The sequence below is a fragment of the Parus major genome, chromosome 9 (genome assembly GCF_001522545.3).
Source record: "Parus major isolate Abel chromosome 9, Parus_major1.1, whole genome shotgun sequence".
NCBI lineage: Eukaryota > Metazoa > Chordata > Aves > Passeriformes > Paridae > Parus > Parus major.
In genome coordinates, this window is record NC_031778.1 from 23,721,808 (window position 1) to 23,743,955 (window position 22,148).

Sequence of the window (22,148 nt, forward strand, 5' to 3'; positions counted from 1 at the left end):
GTGAAGATGATCAATTTTGGGGGGTTTGAATACAAACCAGGAAAACCTGCTCTCTGAAACTATAATTCTGTGTTTGATTTCCAGGTGAAAATTGGAAATGGAAAATGAAATCCACTGTGGATCTTCCCATGTCATTTCCCAGGGTTCAAATTCCTCTGGATTCAAGTGGAGATAGTAAAATCCCAGTTTAAAAAAAATTCCCAGAAAGCAAAATCCAAACAATACCCAAGGAGTCAGTAAATAAACACTACTTAATTCCACATCAGAGCACAAATCCATCCTCCTGCTTTAACTCCAGCCTCCCATCCCTTTCCTGGGGATGTTTATCCGACCTTTCCCAATGCCTGATGAGCTCAAAAAAAAGGTTAAGGAGAAGAGTAACATGAAAAAGAGTGAACAAAACACACATTCCCCAGTTGTCTGAGGAGCTGGCTGCCCAAAACCACTGGGAATAATTCCAAGGTGGGTCAGAAACCTACAGCAAATCTTTGGAATGAATTCCAGGAAAAATAAAAGTCAGCAAGGCTGGGAATACAAGAGAAATTCCCAAGTGGAATGAGGGCTAAGAGAGGTTGTGGTTGGGATGAAGGGAATTGTTTAGCAGGGATAAATCCAGGGGTTCTGGTATTACATGGATGGAATTCACTGGGAGGTGTAAAAGGAAACCAAATCCCATTCAGGGCTTGCCTAAGTGGTTGTTCCCTGGAGAAACAGCCACATCACAGGAGCCCATTCCATCACCCCTCACACATCCAGGGGTGGGGGATCCAGGGGCTTGGCAAGAGCAGCTCCTGTTTTCATGGAAGTGCCAAAGGTTGTGATCCAGGTCCTGTGTAAGGCAAATCCCACTTCTCCCGAGCATCCCTGCCTGCTCCTGTGGAGCTGGAATGGTGTTCCAGCTGCAAGGGGGATGTGGGAATGGAAATCCAGTATTTTGGGATACCTGAGCAGCTGGAGTGGTAACGACAGCCCAGAGTGGGATAAATGCAATTCCCACTGGGAGAACTTCTCTGCCTTGCTGCATTCCCAAAAAACAGCTCTGATTCAGGAAAATCCTGGTTTGGGCTTGTGGGCAGCAGAAAGGAGAACTGAAGGGTCAGCGATGGGAAGAGCCAAGGAAGAAATCGGACAGAGGGGATACACCTAAAATTACATCTGAATTTATTCTGTAAATCAGGAATAATTCACCTGGAATATTATCCATCCCACTTCCAGCAAATCCCAACAGGACAGAGCAACAAAGGAGCCCAAGGCCAGCCAGAGTTTGATCAAAATCAACAATTAATCAGTTTGATCAAATCCTGGAAAAGATTGTGGGACAGGTTTATCATAGAATCCCTTCCCTGCCATTAAATCCTCTTAAAACAAATAATTACCAAAGAAACTGAAAGTACTTATTTGTGTAAGAAGACACTTCACAACACAATAAAATACTAAAATAAAAATAAAACCAAAGAAGATTGAGAATTTGCAGTTGTCATCTTTTCCCTATGTAAGTCTCCGAGGGTGGCAAATTCCAGACTGACAAAGGAATGATTTTCACATTAAAAACAGAAAAATAAAATCCCAGAGAAGAATCCCTGATCTGAATTAATAGCACAGAAACATAATAAGCACATCTGGCACTATCTGAATTAAACCCCTGCATTTTCACCCATAAATCTGTTGAAAAGGTTGGATGGTAAAATTATATTTAAGTCTTATTTTTTCCTCTGATACAATTAATCAACAACACCACTCAGGAGCAGGCTATGGCAGGAGTGTCCTGACTGGATCCAGATCCACCTGTTCCCAAAAAAAATCATCTTACATTTATCAAAGTGAACTTTAAGTGGAGAAAAATCATGTAAAACATGGAATAATGGCAGTTTCTGTCCATGCTCTTGGTATTTCCACAGAAATAAAGAATCCAGCATCAGGGATGGACTAATTAAGAAAGGGAAATCGTTAACCATAAAAAGAGCAGGAAAAAATTAATTTTAATTTATGTAAAGGCCACAGAAAATATGACCAATGATGAAGGGAAAAGTCCAGCTCAATGAGACACCAAGACCACAGTGAAGGGAAAACCTGGCTATGGAATGTGGCTCCTCCAGCCAGAGCCAGGAAAAGACATCTGAACCTTGAGAGAAAGGACAGAAAACTTTCCCAGAGCTCTCCTCCTCCAAGATGGGAAATTTAGCAAAACTGGGAAGCAGAGAGACAACAATGACAAGACCCAATCCTTAAATTCAGAGCCCAATGAGGAATTAAATTAGGCAGATCTAGAAAATCCCAGCTCTAAACAACTGAATGGAATATCCAAATTTCCTGCCAAAACACCAAAGGAGATTCAGACTCCAAGCTTTCCATCCCATGGAATTGTCACACAAATTTGGGATCAAACACCTTAAAGTGTGTCCCAGACATCAGCACTTTCACCTGGGAGCTCAGGATTCCCCAAATCCTCTCCCTCCTCTCATGCAGGACACAAACTGCCACTGGAACATTTGGATTTGATAATTTTAATTGAGGATTTCCAATTTCACTCCACTTTTCCAGGAGTCACCTCCCAGAGCAAGGCAGGTTTTAACCCCACATCTCCAGAGAAGCCTGGAACAGTGGGTGGGTGACAAAATCCCACCTTGTTTCCACTAAAACCAACCCAAAACCTGAGGAATAAACAACAATGGATTACTGGAAGCAAATCAAAGGCAGGAGGGAATGGCTGTGGCAAATAGCCCGGATGGCTCGGGCACATGGATGGGATTTCTGGAATTTAAAACAGTTTTTGCAGCAAGGGCTCCTTTAAAAGGACCAGAAAACAACAATGTATTCATTTCAGTGAATATTCCTGAGGAAAAAAAGGAAGGAAAAAGGCTTTCCTACTGAGAATGGATACAGCAAAACAAATTAAACACTCAGTAGAAATTGGGAGAGCTGTAAATAAGATTTAAAAAAATTAATTGGTAAATCCAGGTCTTCTTAAAAGAGAAAATTCCTGGAAGTGTTAAACTTACACAGCCATAAACTCTTTGATAACAGAGGAAATATGGATAATATAGCACTGAAGGCTAAAAAATTACCTCTCCTCTATTTATTTCCTTGATGACTGGAATATCATCCCTTAGATTTATATTTGCATGGCAATACAGCCACAATCACCAAAAAATTCAACATTTTGAGAAAGAGCTGACAGAACAGAGATTTTTTGCATCAACATCATCTGGTCATTATTCTATAAATTCATCAATTTTTTAATTTAACCTTTAAAAATTCTAGGTGGAATGATCCCCACAACTTACAAAAATTAATATTTAACTCTTATACATGGATTTTTATTTTTTATCACTCTTTCAAATTTCTGCACAGCCAACAGGTAACAGGGATTAATTAAGAAAAGGAGCAGTCACTTTATTACTGCTTTATTTTTTTCCACTAAGAGAGGAGTCTCCTCTAAATAAATTACAATTTTTCAGAAAAAGGGAATCCCATCCCCTCTGGAATCTTTGCATTGAAATGCAGCAGTTGAAAAATAATGGCAAGAATAATTTTGAAAATGAAAAGCATTTCAAATATCACAAGGATGGAGTGGGTTCTAAATCAGAACTCAGTTTTAAAATAATGTGATAATCTACCCCAAATCATGCCTAATTACACAGGAATTAACCTCAACTTAATCAGGATTATACACTTTGAATAAAAGTGCATTTTCTCTTTGCTCTCATATTCAATGATCAACTCACCCTCACTGCACTTTTTTTTGGCCGTCACAGATTTGCTGGTTTAACTTTCCCAAAAATGACTTTGTGTTTGATACTTTCAGCTGCTTCTTCTGACAAATAAATACAATATAAAACGTGCAGGGCAAAACATAATTATTCTGAGGAGCACCTGCATAAAACCAGGGTGCAGAGATTTGTATTTTAGGTGCAGACCACAGATAGCTGGGCAAATTTATGCTTCATCTCAGCATTGTGCCAAGATCCCTCCTCAGTATCTGCAATAAAACACATTCAGATCAAAGATCTCCACGCAAAATCCCCAAAAGAAGAGGAGAAAGAACCCCCTAAAAAGATGAATTCGCTGGTGGCCTCAATAATTAGATTAAAAATCAATTAGATTCCTGCCAAAGCGTGTGTTTGCTGGAGAAAACCCTCCCAGGAAATGCATTTAGACTTGAGGATAGTGAAGCAGCCACTGCCCTCCATAAAGTTCCTTTATATATTTTTCCACAATATGCACAAAACCAGAATATGAAATCAGAAACATTTTACACATTCTCATACTTCAGAGAGCACTAACAGCATTTTACTCGTCGAAAGCACTTTATCTTCATGTCTCTATAAGGCAGAGTTGGTGCATAATAATGTAATTTATATTGCCTAAATGTTATTTTGGGAGCATTGCATCATTTCTCAAACTTCATGACCTTTACAATTTTCTAAACTTTTATTTCCCTCATTATTCTGAACAGATTTCATTACATATTTTGAATGTAAACAACCCTGAATAATGATGGGCCCCATTACGTATGTACAGCTCTGACAATCGCGCGCGGGGCCGAGATGGAAACCCGCCGCATTAATTTACCTCTCATCCGCCGTAACTGCACTCCCATAAAAAGTTTTATACTCAACTCACATAAATCACGGGGAAGAAAAATGAGAAAATCTGGTGGCTAACTCATCTTCCACCATTCTGCGAAAATGAAATTCACTGAAATACCTATCAAAACTGCAATCATCAAGAGATAATGTCTTCTTAGGTCTATCTGCACTTTCCGATTTAATTTCCTCCATGCCCTTGACATCCACAGATACCATTAAGATTAAGAGCAGCGAGTAACTGAGCAGTTCTCAGATTTTGATATATGGGGCCCAGGCACTAAATGTAATATCATCATTTGAAAATTAATGCAATATTTCTTTTGTTAGTTTTTCCACTCGGAAAGCGGGATGAATACTCGGGGTTCTCACCAGTAATTTCCCCATCAGAATGCCGTGCAATTATGAGGAGATGTGCACCTGGGCAGAGGTCACCCAAATTACTCCATCATTTAATGAGCACCGAGATCAAACCCCAGCACACTGTTGCTGCCGAGAGACGCCTCGCAGCCTGCTACATCAAATCTGATGGAATCATTAGAGTAATAAGCAGGAAAATCTGTTTGCAGATTAACCTCTGGTTTCATGCTGCTTTCATCTAATGGGGCGCTGTGGAAATCTTGTCAGCTTTTCATCAGCCACGATCAAATTACGGGAATTGCGAACAAACCGCCGGCGCGATTGGAAACAACACCCGCACGTGCCGGGGGTTTTATGCAGATGCCAGGGAAAATCACACTCTTTATATTTTACAGCGTTATTTACTTCAGCTGATCACCAGCGCGAGCTGGGGACGCTCCCATCGGCCTTCCCGAATTTACAGCGGAGAACGGGACTCAAATGAATTTATGGGGTGAATATGGGCGGGGTGACAAAGGGAGAGGGAAATAAAGGCACAGAGGTCACGGGGGTGGAAGGTCACGGGGTGCCCACCGCAGCCAAGGCCAGGGGAGGCACCACTGCCTCGGTGGTAAATGAGAGCGATCAAAGTTTACTTTTTAATAAAGACACCCAGACATTAAAGTGTTGTTTTATGTGGAGCAGCTCTGGTTTCAGAGCCCGCCGCTAATGGGAAGTGACAGGGTAAAAGTCGCTTCTCTTACAAAGTTCCCACAAAATTTGTCGCTGTTGGAACAACAAACTGCTGGAACCCTTTGAATATCCTGCCATGAAAACGTTCTGCCTCTCACGGTTTGATCGCACCGTTGTTTGATTCGCATCCGCCACGAGCAGTGGCAAAACCTCCCGAAAATAAAAGTGTGCAGGTGAGGTTAACACACACATTCCATGTGAGCTCCATGATTCATGAGCTCTCCATGAATCCTGGGGACCCACCGAGCCCCTCTGCGGGAGCAGCCTGCATTTAATCCCTGTGGGGCAGATGGAGCCAAGCAAGGCGAGTTTCTCCATGGATATTCATAAGCCATTGATCTCCTGCAGCGTGATTACCTGATGTGAACCTGACCCAGAGCTCCTGGAGGAACTGGAAGGATTTCCAAGGGCCTGCTGAGCCAGGGGAATGTTTGGGATGCTGACCCTGGCACAGGTCCATCAGCCACTGACACCTGATGGGCTGGGAACACCACGGGTCCCCTCTGATGGGGACACAGCCAGAGCCAGCACTGCTCCTCACAAAGCACCTTCCAAGCTGGTGCCTCCAGCTGGACACTCAGCAGCTCTCCAGCCTATCCAAAGGGAAATTTGGAATGTCCCAGGACACAAATGTCACTTTGGCCATAGGTGGGACAACTCTCCACCCCCACCTTCACTCCCTTCCTCTCAGAACGGGACAACAGGCAGACACAAGTCAAGAGAGACACGAGAGACAATTCAAGCCTGCAGAGCATAATTGACCAGCATGGAACCTTGCCAGGACAGCAAGATAAACATAATTACTCATATTAACAGCGTTAATTAATTGTTTGTGAGCACAAATGATCGTCTGCTTGGTTTACAGCTCGTTAGGAAGCCAAGGACTCTGTCAGACCCGAGGACCACGGAGCTGTGCACTGCAGGGAGAAACTCCGAGAGCAACGAGCAGTGAGGGGCCAGCACTGCAACCAAACTCCATGGAAAACCCAGTGACAGCCAGGAGATAAATACTGACATTTAATAAAAATAAATACTCAATCAAATATCAGTAAATATCCGAATAAAGGAGAAGGGTTCTTGGCTGGGGTTTGGGGTTTTTTTTGGTTGACCAGATCAAAGAAAGGTGTGGACATTAAAGCTCCTCCAGCCCCACCCCTGCCATGGCAGGGACACCTCCCACTGTCCCAGGGTCCAACCTGGCCTTGGGCACTTCCAGGGGTCCAGGGACAGCCACAGCTCCTCTGGGCACCCTGTGCCAAGGCCCAGGGAACAATTCCTTCCCACTATTCCATCTAAATCTGCTCCTTTCCATTTGAAACCATTCCCTGTGTCCTCAGTCCAGACTCTTGTAAATTCCACATTGTAGAACACCCTTGTTTTAAGAAGGGATTCAATAACACATTATCAAATCAAGATAAAGATTCCCAAGGTGGGGAAAACCTCCTTACAAGCATTTGGAGATGCAGGAATTAAAGCAGTAGAGCTGGAATCACGTGGCTTAAATCTCTGGAGGAATAATCCAAATTTACTGGAGTCCAAAAAGTCTTTATGAACAAAATGCTGAGGTATGGAACATTTAATTTCCAGCACAAATATTCCTACCTGTGGGTGCCTTGGGAAACAGTTTGTTTCCTTGAGCAGCCATCCCCAGGACAGGTTTTCTAATATCAAAGTGGAAAGGGGAAAAAAGTCTCAAATCCACAGGTTTTTGACAGATCTTTCAGGGAAACATTCCCTGCCCACGGTAGGGGGTGGAATGAGATCTTTAATATCCCTTCCAAGGGATCTTTAAGGTCTCTTCCTTAAAGATTCTAAATACAAAGCAGCCAATTTATTCAACTAAGACAGAATTTTATTCCAAATTATTGTGAGTTAACCCATAAAGCCCTTCAGGCATCATCATTCCACAGGGGATATTTCCAGAACCTTCTGCCCCTATCCCAGAGAAACCCTAAACACCACTCAGCTCTTTTCCTGCTTCCCACCTCCCCCAGGCTACTCCAAGCCCACAGAGCCTCTTCCTTCCCACTTTTTGGGAATATTTCTTGTTTTAAATCAGCCCTGCAGCTCCAGAAACCTCAGTTTAGAAGAAGCCCCCAGCCATGGTCAATCTGCCAGGAGGGAAGCAGCTTCATAATGCACGAGAAAAATCCCAGGAAACCCCTGGATTACAACTCCCTGCCACCAGCAGGGCAACAAAACCTTCCTAAAATTTATTTAAGGGATTCAGCCCACAGGTGAGTTCCAGGTGAGACACCCCTGGAAGCAGCAAACAAGATGGATTTTCCAGCTGCTCCAAGAACTCTGCTCTTAATTCCATTTGATGATTAATAACACATTTCACAAAGGGCATCTTTAGAAAGAGGGAGTTCCTGAGAGCTGTGCCAGGAGATCCACCCCACCAGCATCTCCATCCTGTCCACCCCACCAGCATCTCCACCCCACCAGCATCTCCATCCTGTCCACCCCACCAGGATCTCCATCCTGTCCACCCCACCAGGATCTCCATCCTGTCCACCCCACCAGCATCTCCATCCTGTCCACCCCACCAGCATCTCCATCCTGCCCACCCCACCAGGATGTCCAAGGAGATACTGGTACCCAAGCTCCTACAAATCCTTCCCAAGTGATTCCCAAAAAGTGAAGCAACAGGAGGGAATTGATTCTGTCCCACACGACACACCATGCTCTTAACAGCACTACAGAACTGCAGGGATTGTTCAGATATTCCATGAAAAACTTAAACCCTTCTCAGCATGGATGTGCCATTAATAGCGAATATTTTCATTTAATGGGATTTAATAATCACTTTATATGAACTATTTAATGTTCCACTGATTGCTGGTACCAACATGTGAGGCTCAAACAGCTTCTGACTTGTGACAAGATTTGTTTTTTTCCCCCAGTTTTGATCAACTGATGAGTTTTTAATGCTAAGCCTGGCTTGCCATCACTTGTGGGTTTAAAATGTTTACTTAAACCAGAAATATTTTGCACCTCAATTATTATTTCCTAGTGCAGCCCTGAATGGAGTTTAAGTCGATCCATTATTCATAAAGCAAAGACAAGAGGAAACACAAAGCTGTGCACTTCTTTCAAAGCCTCCAAATGATTCAAACACCATATTTATGCATGCAATATTTGATTGTGTCCCTGGCTTTTTCTTTTTTTTTTAATATTTTTTTTTTTAATCACAAGTTTGTTGTTTTCAGATCAGGATATGCCAAAAATCCAACACCAAACAATTTTTGTTTATAATTAAGGCAATCATCAATCCAAGGATTGTAGTCCAGTTTATTTCATCTCAACATCAAAAAAAAGTAATTTAAAAAAATTAAAATTCCCTTGAAATGGGGAGATAAATGAAAATGTGAGTGCCTTCACATAATAACAGTATCCTGACCCTCTGGGAAATGGTTGACTTTCTCAATTCAAGGTATTCAAAGCTCATTCAAAAGTGTTCATTTGGAATGCAGATATCAAAGATGATGCAAATGTTCAAGAGAAAATTAAAACTTACCAGATGTTCTAATCCAGCTTTGATGTTTGCAGAGTCCCTGTAAGAGAAGAACAAAAGTTCTAAATAGTTGCTAAACCCTTGTCTGCAATGATTTCTGTTTAACTCTGAAATGGCAAAGCTGGGGAATTGCTCCAGTGTGTCAATTTTTTTTTATTTTAATACATATATTTACCTGTAAAACCCAAAAAATAGTGATTATCCTAATGCTCAATGACAGAATCAAAGCCTCAGATGCCACCTGACCTGAAATTGCTGCAAACTGTAGCAGGATACACATTTAAAATCCACATTTTAAATCTAATTATCCCACTATTTACACAGGAAGGGATCAGGCCCATGCCAGGGCACGGGGCTGTTTATCAAATCCACATTTGGTGCCTCCTGGTTCTGCTTGGCCAGAAATTCCTTTCCAAGGTGATGGAAGGAGGAATTGTGATTAATTCCATGGCTCGTGGCAGCCATGCTGGAGCTTGGCATCCATTCCTGTAAAAAGTACAAATGTACAGAGAGAAAACAGGAATAATTTCACATAAAGGAACCTAAAAAAAAAAAATAAAGAACCAAAGTATCCAAGTTAAAGCTCTGAAAAGCAAAAATACAGAGGGAAAGTTAATCCTTAACACATCCTGCTATGGGGAAAAAAAAAAAAATGAAATCCAATGGAAAAGAAATTAAAAATTCCCCAAATTCCAACCCACTGGTCAAGGAGATGGTTCTTGCTTCCAGCAGTGCCAGGTTTTATTTAATTCCAAAATGACCTCCTGGCAGGTGGGTCACTGCCATGGCAAAGGAGAAACCAGCCTGTGAGGACTGCAGGGAAGCTGTTAACACCACAGTGTTACTAATTACTGGTACTAAAATTGCTAATTATTTACCACTTCCTAAAGCTTTTCCAAAACTCTGCTATGCAGCTTTTTGCTTTTTTTTTTCTATTTAAATGTCATTAATGAAGTGAGAGAGGGAAAAATAAAGATTTTGCTGCTTGAATCTGGAAGAAGAATGTATTCTTCTGAGCCCTATGGGATTTAGCCCAAATTGTCTCCCACATCTTGAGCCTGGAGGAGGCTCCAGGGAGAGCTCAGAGCCCCTGGCAGGGCCTGAAGGGGCTCCAGGAGAGCTGGAGAGGGACTGGGGACAAGGGATGGAGGGACAGGACACAGGGAATGGCTCCCCATGGAGCTTGGAAAGGGTTGGATGGGATATTGGGAAGGAATTCCTGGCTGGGAGGGGCTGGGATGGAATTCCCAGATTTGCTGTGGATCCCTGGATCCAAGGCCAGGTTGGACACTGGGGCTGGAGCACCTGGGACAGTGGGAGGTGTCCCTGGCCATGGCTGGGATCTCATCTCCCAACCCAAAGCATTCCATGATCCATTCTGGAGGTGCCACCTGGCCTGGGAAGGTTGAATTGCTTTGGGAGAGGGATGCAGGGCAGGGCTGGGAGGAGCTCCCTGCCATCAATATTTGTGCTGAAAGCAGCCTTAATTCAATTACAGGCCTCAAAACTGATAAAAAAGGTCCTGAAGTGGAAAATGTGAGGAGATTATTGGCAAATGAATAAAGATTTGTATCGAACCAACACACGGGAGTAGAGCTGGCTTTGGTGGGGCTGTTTTTTAATCATCCCCTGTCTCAAACCTTCTGGGAACAGCGAGTTTCCCTTCCCCTCCTGCAGCACATCGATTCCTGAATTAGGCTGCAATATTAAATAATTAATATACTTGCCATGATTGATGTTTTGCATTAGTTGAATATTAGGTTATCAATCAAAATCCACTTGGTTTAATGTAATAATATTGAAAAAGTGTCACGGGCTGTTCAGCCAATTTGTAGTTGAGGCAGCCCAGACAGGAATATTGGTGTAACACAAGGCCCTAACGCAGGAAATGCAGTGCTGGAACATCCATAAGGAAAACATTATCAAACTAACCAGGACAAGGCTGAGCTTGTCCTAAATAAACCTTGGGGCACCTGTCACTTCCAATGAAAACCTCTTCCCAGCCCGAGGCTGGTGGGCATCAATCAGCCAGCCTATGGCAGGGCTTTATCTTTTAGTTAACCAATAGATTATATTAGAGATCTTATACAATTATATTCTGTATTCTATTCTATATTACATTAGATAGCCAATACAATAAATTACATTACATAATTATAGTTGTAGTTATATAATTGTACCTAATAATTGCATCATTAATAAAATAAATACTATAAATTTTATTAGAAAATTTTATCTGTATAATTACATAAAATAATCACATTTAAATTATATTATTTGCATCAAATTATACAAATAAAGCTCCCATTAATACTTTATTTCATGTATTGATTTAGGCAAAATCAGACCTGTGGCCACAGCTCAGTCTCCCACGTAGCCTCGAGTGCAGAATTTTAAACCATTAAACACCACAAATAAAAGCCAGGAGCAGCTTTATGCACATCCAACATTCCAATGCTCACAACATAAAAGAAACCATAGAGTTCCATTAATTTGATATCATTACCAGGTAATTATGTTTTCCTCATATTTATACCCCAGAGTTCCCAGTATATTTGCTTTTCATATCATCTCCAGTGCAGCACTTTAATATTTTTGGTTCATTAGGCAAGTTTGATTTTATTCCTGAGATTTCCTTTTTTCTACCAGAGAATTTTTTGGAATTTTTCCCCTACTCTTGTCAAGGATTTGCAGTAAAACACTACTTGACATGCACTTATTTAAAGCCATCCATTAAAGCCAGTAAATCATAGTCAGGTTCATCCAAACATTTCAGCAATAGCAGGGGAAACAATTCCAGCTCCATTTGAATGCTGGCCATGAGGGATCTGCAGCAAGAAGTTGGGAATTCAATCAAGGAACTTCCATCCCTGCCCTGGAACTGGAGGAGTTTTAAGGTCCCTTCCAAGCCAAACTATTCTGGGATTCTCCAAGTTTTGCCAGGTTTGGGATTATTTAAACCCACAGTAACTAATTGAGGTGGTGTGAACTTCCTTTGCCAGTAAATTAAATTAAAAATATTCCCCAGCACTTGCTGAAATCGTGATTTTAACCTGGAACATATTCATGTTCCTAAAGGTACTCCCTGTATCAAACAAATCATTAATCAAGAGAGCTGAAAAATGTGCACTGTTCTCAAAATATCCCATTTAGGTATTATAAACCAGCTTAAAATTTCACATATAATGTGAACTCTTATATATATATATAATATAAAAAATATATAAATTATATAAATATAATGTAACCCTAATTCTAGTGAATTTATAGCAGTTCTCCCCAAGAACTGCAGAACTAATATGTAGTTAATTAATAGTTAATAATTGTCTTTGCCACAGATTTTGGGTTAGAAGGCAGAGGCTACAGGATAATCCTTTGGGTTATTTATACCTATATGGATATTACAGGATAATTCATTGGATATATATATAAATATATTTATATTTAAAGTGTGCAATGTTGTTTTGTTCTTCCCAAGTATCAACTTCAAATGATCTGGAGCTGATCCTGGAGTGTTGGACCTGGTGGTCTTGGGCCCAGTGGATCCCTCACTCCAATAATCCAAATAATTTATCTCAACAGGAAGCTTGAATTACTGATAAATTTAAATGCAACAAGAAGATCCTATAAAGGTCACTCTGCAAAAGCAGGAGGGAAAGCCAAAGTCTCCCTCTACACAAACACAGGAAAAACTTGGAACTGCCAAGGAACTTGGTGGAATATAATGCAAAGCAAATTGAATCATGCTAAAACCAGGGACTTGAAACAGGACACAAGGTGAAACAATTTCCATAACATCTTATCCTAGAAAGAAGGAAAATCAGTACCCAAGAGACTTTATCAAATATTCAAGGAGGGGAAATATAGAATAACCCTGGCTCAGAGAGTAAAATCCAAGATATTATGCAATATCAATACAGAAATTAAACAGAGAGGGAAAACCCCAAAATACAGTGTTGAGAAAAGCAGTATTTTCAAAAAGACCCCACAAAAACATTGCATTTCTTAGGTAAACAAGACATAAAACAACCACCCCAAATCTCCTGGTTTTGTTTCAGGGAGGCTTCAGGGTGGGTATGAAAATCCCAAAAGATAAAATAACCACCCCAAATCTGGTTTTGTTTCAAGGAAGCTTCAGGCTGAGTATGAAAATCCCAAAAAATCACAAGACATAAAACAACCACCCCAAATCTCCTGGTTTTGTTTCAAGGAAGCTTCAGGTTGGGAATGGAAATCCCAAAAATCCCAAAAGATAAAAACCCACCCCAAATCTGGTTTTGTTTCAAGTAAGCTTCAGGTTGGGTATGAAAATCCAAAAAGATAAAACAACCACCCCAAATCTCCTGGTTTTGTTTCAAGGAAGCTTCAGGTTGGGAATGGAAATCCCAAAAATCACAAGGGATAAAATAACCACCCCAAATCTGTTTCTTTTTCAGGGAGGCTTCAGGTTGGGTATGGAAATCCCAAAGCTGATTCCTCTGTCCTGCTTGCCTTAAAGCCACTCCCCAGCTCAACCTGGCGATTCCAAGGACACCATCATGTGCAATTCCTTGGAATTCCAAAACTTGGAGCAGGATTTGGTTGAGTTTTTGCCCTGGTTTTGGCCAGGTGGGTGGGATTCCTCCTCCTGTTCCCTTCACAAGGAGTGAAACCTCCCTGTTTGCATTCCCAACAAACACAGCCAGGCTCCGGAACGTCACCGTCTCCCTTAACCAGCCTTAAATAAATTAGACAACTTTGGCCTGGTTTACCTTCCCTGTAATATTATTTAGTAGATATTCAATTAAAACACATCCTGTAGGTGAAAGTGTAGGAAAACATTTCCATAATGGACATCAGTGGCAGTCGGAAGTGCTGCTAATTAGCCCCCAAGTACAAAGCAGATGACAGAAGCAGCAGAAAGCCCGGCACTGGAAATGCCCACAACGCTGGGCTGAATGTTAAACAAAGCCCAGCAAGTTCCAGTCTTGGGAAGCACAAGGCTGGGAAAAACTCTCTGGACTGGTAGAGAGTGTTACAGGTTAATGAGGAACATAGAAGGAGAGCACAATAATTATCATACCCAACACCTCCCCATCTGTGTGGGGATGGCTGCAGAATACAAACTCAGTCCAGCAGCCCAGGCTGTCACTAATTACACGTGTGCTGCCATTAGCAGGAATATTGGAAACGTGAGCTTCTCCTCTGCTCCTGCTATTGGGGAATATTAAAAGCCAGCCTAAGTCAGGGAGGAAATTCAAATGTTCTAAGCTCGAAACAATTTGAGTACAATCAATTTTCCATTTGCTGAAAGCTTCTAAATCCCCCTCATTCACCCAATTACTACTGTACTTAACCTAATGAAATTTTATTCTGAGGGAACAATACTATTCTTAAACAAATTGTTGAAAAAAATATAAGATTAAAAACTTGGAGACAAAGAATAAACTCCTAGAGAAAAGATGCAAATAAAATTACTATCATAATCTTTTGTTTTTTATTTGCAAGTAGAAGAGTGAAGAGAAACAAAAGCACGGAACATAGCATCTGTCATATCAGAATATAAAAAGATGATCCTGGCACCAAATGAAAAAGCTTTAATTCATTTGCAAATCAAGCCTGCCAGTTCTATTTCAAGCTGGCGGTAACTGTCAAGAGTTAACAAGATAATCACTTTCAATCCTGCCTTCAATGGTACATTACACTGTTATTCCATTCAATAAGGCCCTTCTTTGGGGCACTGGATGAATGGTTTTCATTTCGAACTCACACAAAAAGTTGCAGAAAAAAAAAATCCATGGGGCTTAAGAAAGAAATCCCTTTATGGGCATTTATCTGCCGGCACTTGCTCTTAGGCAAAATGAGATATTTGGATCCATTGGTGTCCATTGACTTCCTCTATTCCTTCAGGCCCTCAGTCTGGTGATAAAAAAACAAAAATCCCACAAGGAAACCTCAAGGCTGTTTAGTTTGGGGTTGGTTTTTTAAACTATCTGTGCACATTAAACAAGTTCTGCAATAATCTTCGGTAAATACTTCACACCACACTGAAACAACATCGGGTTTGAACGGCTCCATCTTTGTCTAAATTCATTATAAACTGCTCAAAAAGTAGTAAATGCTCATGAAAATTGTGCTTAGGGAAACATTTGCCAGTTGCTCATTAAATATTCAATGAAAATAAAGTTACTGATTAAAGGCTCTCTGCCTTTAACAAGGCAACCTCCAATTTATCCAAATTCATTATTTGGAGTTCTTTTCTAAGACTCTGTGCCATGAATTCTTCCCAAGAAGAGAAAATCTTGTAGAAGTTTATGAAGTATTTTAAACTTATTTGCTGGCACCCAACTTTCCACTAAGACTTGTGAATAAAACTCTTCATGCTTTTGCTCAGTGATCAAAATTCACATTACAAGACACAGCCTTGGTTCCACTGCAGAGATCTCAGTCTATTACTGCACATTCATATTTAAAGGTTGGGAATGATTATCTTGGAGATCTTTTCCAACTTCAAGGGTTCTCCAGTGGCAATTTAAAGCTTCTGTGCTGACTTTAGAAACAAATTGCTCTTTTTTTTTTTCAATTTTTTCCTTCTTTCTTTAATCCCCACAGATCTCAGATCAGAGAACAAAGCTAAATTTATATTTAATATCTGAACTGAGCTCAGTTTATCCCACCTAGAACCAATGCAGAGCTGTACATACTTATTATTTATTTTATTAATCAGCAAAAATCCCTTTCCTCAAACCCAGGGATCCACCTCACCCATCACCTCTCATTCTATTTGCAGAACTCAGATTTCTGATTGTTTTTCTAACCCATCACTAGAAGTCAGACAATTTTTTCTCCACACTTCTCATGCAAATGCTCCTCTCTATTCAGGCTTTCTTTTATGGGAAATCTAACCACCACGAGTTACAGCTTTATTTTTGTTCTTTGCACTTCACAAGTTCTTCAAAGCTTCTAAACACAGAGATTAGAATTCTTGTAATTAAAAAAATACTTGAACAAACCCAAACCCTAAATGCCTCTGTCTATAAAGTATTAGGATACAGCTGGTTTTGTTTCCTAATGTGCCTCCTCCCTGAAAAGAAAAAAATCTAAAATAAAAATTAATTAAAAATTCACACCATTTTGAAGGACCTTGAAAGATGTTGCACTTAGAATAGAAATTAAGAGGAAGTGGCAGATTTCAAACAGCAGGTCAGGACTTTAAGGGAGATTAATAAAGTCCAAAAAAAAAACCCAGGAGAAATCTGGGATGTGCTCCCTTCCTCTCCAGGCAGCAGCAGGATGACACCAACACTGCTGAAAAATAAACAACTGATTAAAAAATAACAATGAACCAACAACCAACCCATTTCCAGAGCTCAGGAGAAGGACCAGGACCACCCAGCAATCCTCGGATGCAGTTTAAGACTGAAAAAAAGGTTTCCAATATCCCTGAAGAGGAGAGCAGCCCTTTGGGAATCATGCCCAAGTTCAGCTGAGCCCAAATTTGCTGAAATTCCAGCGCCTGGGATTGTGTTTGATCCAATTTTAGCACCCTGGAACCCTGTGCTTTTTTAGGCATCCCTGGGAGGGACAAAAATGAGGTTTGGAAATGCTGCTGCTCTGGGCTGAGTTGGTGACTTTGGGTTAATTCCTCTCCCTTCTTCCAGCCAGCCTGGGCTGATCTCCCTGAGGGACCCTCAGAATGTTCTCAGGATGGCTCAGACACACCAGACAAACCCAGGTTTTCATTCCTACACAAGATAAACATTTCCCTATTCCCCAGCAGAGCAAATCTACTCCATCTGAGAACATTTCACCTCCTCAACTACCCCAGCTCTCAGCTTCAGGCTTTCCTTCACAATGAAACTTTTTTTTTTTTGCATCTCAAGTTGATGCAGATCTAAGGAAAACCTCTGGAAGTCTCTTGGTCTCTCCAAGATGGTCATTCCAGTCCAACTTCCAGGAAGGAAGGAGGGAAGCTGCATCTCCTGACAACTTCCACACTGGGCTGTGCTGCAAGACAAATTTATAAAATTTTAAAAGGGGAAGTTAAAGTTGTTCAAGCCTGAGGGGGAATTCCTCGAGTTCCTCTGGCCACAAATGAAGAGGAAGAAATAATATTTCATCAAAATTAAATAAAACCAGAGACTGATTGCAAGTCTCAAACACATCTGAGCAAACCCAAGCCTGACAGAAAGTGACAAAAATAACCTGGAAGTGCTTTGAAATTAATAAAAACATGAGAGGAAAAAAAAAAATCAAATCCAAAGCAGCTAATTGGGGCTCATGAAGGAGAGGAGATGGACAAGGGTCACTGAAGGGATCCCATGCAGTTCCCAGCTTGGTTTTCACAGGATTCAGCCCAAAACAAGTCTGGGCTCCTTTGGCTCTGCCAGGGCTGAAAACTGATCCAGGCTGGAGTTTGATGTCCAGCACAGCCTGGTGAGAGCAAGGAAAGATCTGCAAGTTCCCCTAAATCACAATTTGTGTTTTTGGTAGGAAATTAGACAGCCTAAAAAAAACCCCAAAACCACCAAGTGAAGCTGTCTGAGCTCTTCTTGCTGCTCGAGTTGCACCAGAAGCTCCTTCAGGCTTCACATTTCACTAATTATTACATCTAAACTTCTTACCACACCACACTGGCCTTGCTCACTTCACTCTCTTGCTTCAATAATCTGCTTTTAACCTTTTCCTGCTGTGAAAAATGAACACAATCTGTTTTCTTTGGTGTTTCTCAATCCCAGCACTTCCCAGAGAAGGTGTCCAGTGGAAACAGAGAGCAGGAATGGTTTACAGGATGGAATAAACCCCCACAAACTTCCAGCCAATGTCTAGATCAGGAATCCCAGAATGATTTGGGTTGGAGGGGACATTAAAACCATCTCATTCCAGCTCCCCACCACAGGCAGGGACACCTTCCCTGAGAATCTCCCAAAAGCATTTTGTGTTTTGGAGTTTCTTCAATGAAATCAAAACAATTAGTGTTGCATGTTATTGATTTGCCACCAAAATGAGACTGAGAAAAGACAAAAATATAAGATGTGTCTCGTTCCACAGCCAAGATTTCCTTCAAAGGTTGTTTTTTTAGTATAGAGCAAAGAGATTCCTGAAGGAATTGAGCACCATAAACATGGCAGGTTCCAAGGAAACCTGGATCTAAGAGAATTTGGAGGTTGATGGTAAAAACCAGCACTTCCTGTTGTACCTGTAAATCTTGGAGGTGAAGTGAAATATTCTATTAAAAAACAAAAAGACCAAATAAATGGCCAGATCCTTCCAGGGCAGCAATTCCCACATGAAAGACCTGGAATGTGGAAGGCCCAGCTGGCACTGAGCAAGCACTTCTGGGGAGAATAATTCCAAATGTGCAAAGAACCAGGGCAATATCCCACAAACACCTCGAGTTACAAACCCAACCAGTGAATTGTCACCAAACTGATGTGTCTGCTCCAGCACTGCCCCAGCTGCTGCTCACCAGGGAAATCCTGGAACCACTGAGGCTGGAAAAGACCTCCAAGACCATCAAGCCCAGCCTCTGACCAAACCCCACAATTAAATTAGATTATGGAATGTAAGATCCAATTTTTTGGCCACTGCAGGGCTGGTGAGTCCACCCTGGGCAGTTCCTGCTTACCCAAACCTGCAGGGAAGGAATTTCCCCCATGGCCAACCTGAGCCTCCCCCGGCTCTCACAGACCCACTGAGGCTGGAAAAGATCTCCAAAAATCACACAAAATCTCACAAAAGTCAACCATTCCTGAACCACTGCAGACTGATGCTCTAAGACAAGCCCAAAGTGGTTCTAGTTTACATTAAAATGTTTATTTTTACCTCAGATTTCAAGGTGGTGACCTCAGCCAGCCCAGAGTCAGCTGAGCTCGTGTGTGAATTGAGATTTTAGAACTTCTGAAAGGAGGAGCAGCTAAAAACCCCTTTGTCAAACAAAAATTCTGCCTCTCTGTGATGCTCCCAGGATTAAGGATTTTCCCCTATTACAACACTTCATATTTGCCTTATTTCCCTCTCTTTAAGAAACTCATCCAGGCACTCTCAGTGATGTCCACCAGAACAACCTGAATTTTTTCCTAACTGCTGGTGGAAGAATGCAGCAGGGAACATTGGAATAATTGTGGCTGAAAGGGATTATAAGAAAATAAAAAAATCATAAATAAATTCAATAAATAAATTCATAATTTAGAATGAATGTGCAAAACAAGGGATTGATCTCTGCAAGCAGCACCTTGATATTACTGAAAAAAAAAGCTTCATATATTGGCTTTTCCCTTTATTTTGGGCTGAAAGTTGCAATTTCAAGACAAAATTAGTATTATTTATTAAATTATTATTATTTTAATAATATTTAAATTAATTAGTATATTATATAGCATTATATATTTTAATTATTTTAATTTTAATAATTATTATTTAATTATTATTATTATTTATTACATTTATTATTACAATTATTATTGTGTCTTGCAAAGGGGAGTCCCCAGAAGTGGAACTGGAACTGTTCCAAGCAATCAAACACATCCATGGGCTCAGCACAAAGCTCAGGGCTGAGGAGCCTTTCACACAAAGGCAGGACAGGATCAGCCACAGCTTAACCTGCTGTCCAAACAAGATATTGCAAAGTTCCATCCACATCTTCTGGGAACTTTCAGCCCCTTCAAACAGATCAGCATGTTCTAGCAACATAAATAATATATTAAATATATAAGTATTTAAAAAAAATTCCTCTTCCTCTGGTCATGGTGGCTTCAGGCCAGAATTTGGATGAGTAACTTTTACACCAAAAGCAGAGAACTGGAAGAATCAACTGAAGAATTGAAAAATAAAGTTGAAAACTTTGTATTTATGTACAAGAAGATAAAATACTTCAGTTGTCTCTGTATTTTTTTGGGCCCAGCAGCAGAAATCCAGCAGAGCCAACAGCTGGAGTGAACAGTGTTCAAACTGCAGGTAAAACAAGGGAAATAATTTCAGCTATGAGGTAAAATGTGCAAACTCTGCTTCATATCTGGGATTCAAGGTGGGATTTTAATTGTAAATCTGTAATGACAGAAGCTGCACAGACCAATGGTGAAAACAGCAGGACAATGTCCAGTCTCTGTACATACAACACAGCCCAGCATGTGTATTTGCTGTACTACAAAAGGGGCAAAAACAGGTATAAAAATTAATTAATTATTCTTTTTAAAACACTTTTTCCCATTCTATGTCTGGCACTTAGATCACGAGTTAGGCTGAAATCAGCACGTTCAGAAGCACCTCCTGCACTTGCAGGATGTCACAGACCTGTCTGGGGAATGACAAAAATCCAAGTGCTCAGAAATATTTGAGGAGCTGTAATAGCCCAGCACCAGATAAATATTTTTTTTTTTAAATTAGAACGCAGCCCCCAAAGTGAGGGCCAGGGGAATTCGCTATCTCTCGGATGTGGAATTGATCTGAACTCAATTACTTTATTCTTTTCAGCTCTCTTTGACTTTGAACTAAACGTCAATTAATGCACAAACAAGATCTGTTAACTCCAATAGTGATTTCTCCATGAAAGACGTGAAGCAAATTCATTGGCCTCCACTGAATGGCTTTGAGCAATCACAGCCATCACCCAGGCAAGCTCAACTTCAGTGCTCACTTAAACCCTTAATTCTCACGATAAAACTCCCTCAGCCTCAGTTTTTAAAGCCCTTAAATTAGCAAACAAGACATCACATAATGTATGCTCCAAAGCTGGGACCTTCCAGTGCTTCAGCTGCGACTCAGCCATTGAGCCATGGCCAATAGAAGCTCATTTGAATAATCAATATGACAACCTTATTTTTCTAATGCAAACAGGATTGCTACAGTAAGGTGTCTCACTGCCACATCACAGTCATGGCCTCTTTTAACCCCTAATTAGATTTAGGCGATTATCCCTGCTCTTCCTTACAAGTGTACAGCCCGGATAAGGGATGACAAAAGCTATCTGCCACTTCCTCAGCCTTTGCAGGCTGCAGGTTATGCAGGGAGATACAGGGGAAGATCAGCAAACAATTGTTATTCATATCATCTCCAGTTTGGAGATAGTCACAGTTTGCCATCCATGCTGAGGGAAAATAGCCCAGAGCATTAGGTAAATGCAAAATGCTTAAGAACATGGGGGTTACACAGATGGAAATTCAAGGTGATGTTGGGGAATTATGTTTAATTCAAATTGGTTATCACAAAGAAAACTATGGAGGGATGGTTTTGTGCCTCACACGGGAAACCCTGCCTTTTCAAGAGATTTCTGTGCATTGTGTAACGTTTTACATGGCTATTTCCACCAAAATCCAAAAAAAAAGGAAAAAAAAAAAGAAATCAAACTTAGAAACAGCAATCCCAAAAGAATTACATTGCTCAACAAAGTCCGAGCAGACAGAGAAGATCTATTACAGAAATGTAATCACATTTCATTTACAAGAACTCTTATCTCAAGCACTTAAACATAACATTTAAACAGTTTTCCATTTTATTGTGCTCAGTATTGGAGCTAATAAGATAGAAAAGTATAATCACGTTAGCAACATTTCTATTGCATTACATAAACACAGCACGAGATGAAAGGCAGAGCAGGGGGAAGGCAGCCTGCAAAACACAGCCCTGGCTTTCTGCTGGCACACAGGAACATCCCTGGGATGGGGTGTGACAACTGCCACGCTGAAATTGGATCCCAAAAATGGCCATTCCCAGCCTGACTGAAGAAGGGATTTCACCACATGTTCTCTCCATGGGGAGCTTTGGAGCAGTACTGGCTCTTACTGGAAGGATCCTTTATCCAAGACAAGTAAAATTTCCAGAATTGCTAACAGACAGAGCTGTGAAAAGCACTGAAGGGGAATGCACTGTAAAAATATTGCTGAAGTTGTGATTAACCCCCTTCCCAGCCATGCCCAATGCATTCCCTGTTTCCCATGGAGGAATCTCTGCAGCTCTTCCCAGATTTCTGCTCCATC

At 40.9% G+C, this 22,148-nt stretch overlaps 1 protein-coding gene across 1 annotated transcript in view; it reads right to left on the reverse strand.

The window, feature by feature from the left end:
- The window catches only part of RSRC1 (arginine and serine rich coiled-coil 1), a 98,390-nt gene that overhangs the window by 41,895 nt on the left and 34,347 nt on the right, over positions 1–22,148 (reverse strand). The window contains exon 6 of the mRNA XM_033516641.1: positions 9,199–9,235. Coding sequence (XP_033372532.1) covers positions 9,199–9,235 — 37 coding nt within the window. The remainder of the gene's footprint in view (positions 1–9,198; positions 9,236–22,148) is intronic.